Source organism: Arachis ipaensis, chromosome B1 (assembly GCF_059453495.1).
Source record: "Arachis ipaensis isolate K30076 ecotype BB chromosome B1, ASM5945349v1, whole genome shotgun sequence".
Classification (NCBI taxonomy): domain Eukaryota; kingdom Viridiplantae; phylum Streptophyta; class Magnoliopsida; order Fabales; family Fabaceae; genus Arachis; species Arachis ipaensis.
The window spans coordinates 44,466,581-44,473,484 of record NC_142436.1 but is presented as its reverse complement, the minus strand read 5'-3'; the positions used below and the strand labels follow the sequence as shown (position 1 = coordinate 44,473,484).

The 6,904-nt window shown below is 33.4% G+C and overlaps 1 protein-coding gene across 1 annotated transcript; it reads right to left on the bottom strand.

Moving 5' to 3' along the window:
- Positions 1-5,773: 5,773 nt before the first annotated feature.
- LOC148576392 (zinc finger BED domain-containing protein RICESLEEPER 1-like) lies at positions 5,774-6,434 on the bottom strand. Its single transcript, XM_088501230.1, has 2 exons — positions 5,903-6,434; positions 5,774-5,811 (listed from the first exon to the last, which is right to left on the bottom strand). Exons 1-2 carry the CDS (start codon positions 6,432-6,434, stop codon positions 5,774-5,776), a joined length of 570 nt encoding a protein of 189 aa, XP_088357356.1.
- Positions 6,435-6,904: the final 470 nt, after the last annotated feature.

Sequence of the window (6,904 nt, the reverse complement as noted above, 5' to 3'; positions counted from 1 at the left end):
AAGAGGCCTTGGTTGATTGCTCTTGAAGTTTGGAGAAGAACCAAAGTGAACCAATTGAACCGGGTTGGAGTTTTGCAAAAGTTGGACCAAAAGTTTGAGCAAAAGTTAGGGGGATAACTTTTGCCCAAACTTTTCATATCAGCACCCATATCCAGCTGATACCAACGTTGGTGCCAAAGTTAGGAGTCTAACTTTGGCCCTAACGTTGGCCTTACCTTGTGCACTTGTGGCGCCAACGTTAGCCACCAAGTTAGGGGCTAACGTTGGCGCAAACTTTTGCTCCTCCCCTTGTGATTTTCATGTGCCAATGTTAGCCACCAAGTTAGGGGCTAACGTTGGCGCAAACTTTTGGTGCCCAGGGAGGTTTTCTTCATGCCAACGTTAGCCTCAAAGTTAGGGGCTAACGTTGGCGCAAACTTTTGGTGCCCAAGGGTGATTTTCAAGTTCCAACGTTAGCCCAAAAGTTAGGGGCTAACGTTGAGGCTAACTTTTCACCCAAAAGTTTGTGCAAAAGTTTGAGGCTAACTTTAGGTCCAACTTTTTGCTTCCTGGTTCAATTTCACTTATTCCATTGTCTTCTCTTTACTCCTAGCTATTCCTTCTTGCTTCAACCTTTCTCCAAGCTTTCTTCACCTATCATTAATCAACCAAACACATCAAAGCTATGCTTAAAATCATGAGATATTCATTCTTTCATAATGTGTGACAATTATAGTATAAAACCTCATGAAATAGCATGAATTCATACATGGTTGATTAAATCAAAGGAAACATGAAAATCTACCTAATTGGCTTGCTTGTAGCTCAAGAAAGTGCATAATTCTAATGAAAACAAAAGAAAAAGACTAGTTAAAATAGGCTAAGATGACTTGTCATCAGAGGGGGTGTGGCTGTTATGAGAAAGGAAGGGTGAGTCTGTATTGTGTTAGAATTATGATTAGGATTTGGGTAGTTTAGGTAATTTTAATAAAATTAGGAGTAATAGAGTAATTGAAAACCAAATTTAATTCAACAAAATTATCTTTAAAAATAATATTTTTTATTAATAAATTTATAAATTATTTTAAAAAAAATACTCTAATTCAAGAATTAGAGATAATCAAATCAATTTCCTTTGAAATCACAAATAAAATTCAAAATCTAGATATTCAAATTAAAACATATAAAATTATTATTATTTCTTAATTATTAAAATTTTAAATCAATAATAAAAAATATTTAATTAATATAAAAATTTCTAAAAAAATAATATTTTAAATAAATAAAATAAATTATAAATAATTTATTATTTAATTTTCAAAAATTTGAGTTATTACAGAAAAGCTCGTTGGAACTTTTTAGGTTCATGATCCTTTGTATTCTCTTTCTTTCACTTTTACTAATGCTACATTGCTCTTGTATTAACAATTCTCATATGGACGTGCTTGTCCCATAGCCAACACATATTTTCTTCACATTTGTATCCATGTAGGATTAGTTTTTTTTGTGAGAAGCTATCACCTGACCCAAAGTAAGTTCTGTTTGGCCCACGTTATCCATCTTTTCCATTTTCTTCAACATTTTAGCCTTTCCATTATGCTTTTCTTTAGGCTAGTAGGATTCGTCGTTACTTTATGTGGTTGTTGCGCTCTCTTTTTCCTCTTCCCATATCAGAAGTTCTGCTTCTGGTAATAGTACATTAATGAACAAAAATTAAAGTTTACAGATACTAGTAAGTGTACCGAATGGTTTAAATAATATCACGGTGATTGGATATTATTTTCACGAGAATTAAAGGATTGAGCAAGCAAATATCAGATTAAGTACTTAATTAGATTAAAATAACCTGGATTGATAAGGACAAAATTTGTATTTTGCTTGAAATCTTGAGTGCTTGAGAGAGAGTAAACTTGAATGTTGATTGAGAGAAGATAATGATGGTGAGAGTCAAGGGTTTCGGAGATGTTTATGCTCTTAGGAAAACCAACCCTATTTACTTATTTTGAAGTATGCAATGATCTTTCACGACAAATCTTTAGTAACTGATTTAGGGTTAATTAAATAGTTGTTAGTTAATTAATTAGAGAAGTTAAGCATAAAACTGATTTAGTTCCTTAATAAGATTTAAAAATAATTCTTAGGTCAAATTATATGTCACGTTTTCAAGCTAGTCCTATCCAGTTAAACCTTAGTAGTAAACACAATTTCAAAAGTTGTTCTAATCTGAATTATGTTATTTATTCAAAATTAGAGTGATTGAAATCATGCATGTGTCGCACACTAATTGAACCACTATTTCTAGTCGAATTCAAAGAGTCATGTTAAAGAGTTTTCAAGCTTAATTCAAATATCAAAATTTCCAATTATAATAAAAGAATTCAAAAGGAATTAGCATACCTTCCAATAAATACTAGTCCGAATGAAGAACAAATAACTCAATCATAAAATATATCAATGCAAGACTTCAAAATAAAATAAACATAGATTAATAATTCATAGAAAACATAAACAGAGCTTCTAACAATTTTACAGAAAATTATTCACCCATGAAATGAAAGAAAAATACAAAGAAAACTGTGCTGAGGAACGAAATGTCATGGATTTGGATCTGTAGATCCTCCTCCAGATGCCTTCTCTTGTATACAAGATTCACTTATTTATATCCTAATTTTCAAATTCAAATTAAAACTATCCTAATCTAATCTTTCAAAGAAAAAGATAAGATAACTAATTACTGACTTCAAATTCAAATTAAAATAATAATTCAAATCAAATTCTAACAATCAAATCTTTTATATTTCTATAAAGAATGAATAACTAATCTTCTGGAGTTTTTCATATTTGGGATGTGATTAAGGCTTCTAATGATGTGGATAATTGAGATTGAGCCTTAATTTATTTGCATCTTGAGAGTTAGAATTGTCTTTACGCTAGGCTTGCATAGATAAATTTGGGGGTAAGTGTAAGAACCGTAATTAAAATCGACCATTTAGATAATATAAAATAATAATTTAAATGTCTAAAATAGGTTCAAAAATTAAGGAGTGTTAATTTAAAAATTTAACAGTGAGATTTGAATTCAGTGATTTTTTCTTAGTGGAAAAATGTAATTTTCTGCGAAAAATTGTGTAAAAATGCGTACCGATAAGTTAGCCAATAGTATCGGCTTAAATCTATCCGGTATTGTGTGCGAATAATAAAAATAGTAGAAAACCTTAGAAAAATATGTAGAATTAAAAATCAGGCACTAATTCTAAAGGTTTGGCCCAAAGTTGGGCCAAAAATGCTAACGGGTTGGACCGGGCCCAAGTTGGACCCAAGCCCAACATATATATATGACTTTTAATGAGCATTCAACTCATTTTAACCTAAATTGAGAGAGGAGAGGGAAGAACACAAAACATTATTCATCCTCATCTTGTTTCGATCATATCTTGAGTTATGGTGTTCCGATTCGCATCCCGTTTGCGGCCACGCGAAACTCTTGCCGAGTCCGTTATTTCTAACTAAGATTTCTAGGAAAGAACTCTAAACTCACGATCCAGTTTCTTGCTCTAATCCAAAACTCAAAAATGGCTTTGGATTTTTTATTTTTTATTTTTTTGTGTTTTGTTGTTTAAATGTGATATAGCTTGAGTGAGTAGTGGGTTTTACCCCAAAACTCACTGAACAAGGTAAGATATCACTAAACCCTTGTGTTTAGTTGTATGTCATAAATCCTAACTTTGATTCTTGTTGGTCTTCATGATCTAGAGTGTTCTTGGTGTTGTTTGGTATTGAATGGAGGCTTGGAAAGCTTGTGGTGAAGTGGTTTTGTACGTGGAGGATAATCGGTCAAGGTATGATTTCAGTTTTCTATATGTAATATGTATTGTTTCGTGACACTTAAGCTAGTGGACCTTAAGTTAGGATTGAATTAATGTTAATTGTTGGTTGTTATTGATTATTGTGGTTGATGGTGATTGTTGGAAATTATTGGTGTTGAAGAGTATTGATGGTGATTGGTTATATTGATGAATAATGAGGATTATGAGAATTTATAATGATAATTTAATGTACAATATTTGTGATGGTTTTGAATGATGTATATGATTTATTTGATGTTGGATTGATGGTTGATGAGAATGGTGGTTTGTGAGTGGGAATTGTGGGAGGAATGAAGGATTTGAAAACTAAATGATTAAGTATGATGTGGTTTAATAATAATAGAAGTGTAATTGGTAATGTGTAGGAATGAGTAGGATTGAGATTTGGTATCGTTGAAATGAATGAGACTTGTGAGTTTGGAAAATTAGAGAATTTGCACAGTTTGAAAAATCTTGTTCTTGGGCCAACTTCGGCGGGCCATAACTTGGTTCTCGAAGATTGGAATCAAGTGAACTTTAGTTTAAATTAAATATAATTAAGAGAGCTTTAAAACGGTATAAAGATGAGTGAAATTGGAATTTTTTAGAGAAAGTTATGGATGTTGGAAGTTAAGGTCATAAAACTAAATTCTGTGATATTGCAGAAAATTTGAAAATCTATCTTGTATGCCCACGCACATCGTTGTGCGTACGCACATAACAAAGCGGGTGTTTCAAGTTGTGCATAAGCACAACATCATGTGTATGTACAGGCCAGGAATGCCATCTGGTGTGTGCATAAGCACACAACACTATGCGTAAGTACAAGCCCTGTTTTTCACCTAAAACTCTGTTTTTAATTGTTTTATCTTTCCGGCAAGCTTGTAAACTTCTGTAACACTTTTTTGAGACCTCTTAGCTAGTATTTAGGCTTTGAATCAATAGAAAATATAATACGTGAATTGAAAATGGTAATTGTTACGAGTTTAGAGCCGGTGACTTAGGTTTTGGAAGGTTGTGGATGAAATTAGTGAATAGTGAGCTGTGAAGTATTTCTTTAAGGAGTTTTTGAGAAAATGAGAATGATTATGATGAATTGAGAGATGATGATGGTTATGATGAGATTGGATTTTGTAAAGGAATGATGGACTTGTTAGACATTGAGAGTGTGCCGACACTATATCCTTGGAACGATAGTGCGCAGAGCACTATATTCCTGGGTTAAATTATGATGATATATTATTTTGTATTTCGAGAAAGGACGGTGCTGTAATTCCGCTTGTTTGAGGTACCAAGTAAGGATGTGGTCTAATCCCGCTTGCTATGGAGGCAAGGATGGTGGTTTAATTCCGCTTGCAGATTGAGTTGTGAATGTAACCCAGTAAGGATGGTGGTTTAATCTCACTTACTGTGGAGGCAAGGACGGTGGTTTAATTCCGCTTGCATGTTCTGAGCAAGGATGGTGGTATAATTCCGCTTGCTTATGGAACCTACGGGTAACGATAGTGGTTTAATCCCACTAATCCGAGTCGGGTAACCTAAGGGTGTGCATGGGTCGGGTAAAACCGGGTTTGATGTGACCCAGACCCGGCCCGAAATATGTACCGGGCCCATTTATGAGACCCGAACCCGACCCTAGACCCGATGAAACCTATACCCTTTCGGGCCACGACTATACCGGGTGAAAACCGGGCCATTCACATTACCTTACCTTTTCTAAAATTAAAACATAACCATTAACCACAATCAATACTAATATTATCTAATAGCACTAAATATTTAAGTCAATACAAACAATATGATATTATACATTAGTCTTAAAGTCTTATGCATTCTAAATATAAAACATTAACTTAGTCTTATAATAACTAAACATGTCAAAATATTAAAGTTTACAAAACAATAATTCCACATGAATAACCATCATCCATCAATAGCCATGAATGTTGTCAACTTGTTCCTTGTGATGTGGATGCATTAGTGAAACCTACAAAACATATAAAGTTACTCATTTTTCATATAAAAGATTATTACTTGAAATAAATAAGTCACGAATAATAAAAATATCATAAATGTACCTTCAACAATCTTCTGACTGTTATCAAATAAATCAAACTCTTGATCTCCATCTCTTTGTTTAGAAGGGCACAACCAACTTTGAGTGCATATCAAAGCTTCAGCCATTAATGGTGACAAAGAGCTACGGAAGACATCAACCACACTTCCACCAGTGCTAAAGCATGATTCAGAAGCAACAGTTGAAACTGGAATACCTAAGATGTCACGGGCTATGAGAGAAAGAATTCTGTATTTTGAAGCATTCACTTTCCACCAAGCCAATATATCAAAATTCTCATCTTCCACAGTATCCTCATCCAAATATCTCTCCACATCTGACTTGCTATCTGCATTAGCCTTCTCTCTTTTTTGTTTTTTCCACATATTCACTCTATTTTCAGAAACTCCTTTGGCACCAGCTGAGACTTTAATATTGTCATCAAAAATATCTCTTGATGAATCTCCACCATCATCCCTCCCTTTATCATCGGCAACCTCTTTTTCATAAAACTTATGCAACGTGTCTAATGTGAGTTTAACAAACCCAGTCATGTTAGTAGACACTTCCTTGTCATAAACATCCTCTAAACACCAACAGAGATAATCTAGTTTGTACCGAGGATCCAATACAACAGCAACAAGTAACAATAGATTAAATTTATCAACTGGTCCCCAATATTTATCATATTTATGTTTCATAGAACATGACATGCTTCCTAACGATTCAGAATGATTTTGGCTCCAAGATGTTAATTGAGAAGCAACAGATGAAATTTCATGAAAATATTTGTTCGATGTAACATGCAAAGAAGATGAGAAACTCAATGTTATCTCATAGAATATTCTCAAAAAGTCAATAAATAATCTAGCATGTTGCCAATCAAGTGGTGTTGGTGGACCAAATTTCTTTTTTCCCCATTATCCTCTCCAAACCATCTAAGATAATCAGGTTCTTGATCATAAAGTCTATCAAAAGCTTTTTCAAATTTCTCGGCATGTTCCAACATTAGATAGGTAGAATT

Coding starts and splice junctions, on each gene's coding strand:
- LOC148576392 (XM_088501230.1), bottom strand. CDS start 6,434: ATGACTGGGTTTGTTAAACTCACATTAGACACGTTGCATAAGTTTTAT. Junction 5,812..5,902: donor CAGTCAGAAGATTGTTGAAG/GTACATTTATGA, acceptor TATGTTTTGTAG/GTTTCACTAATGCATCCACA.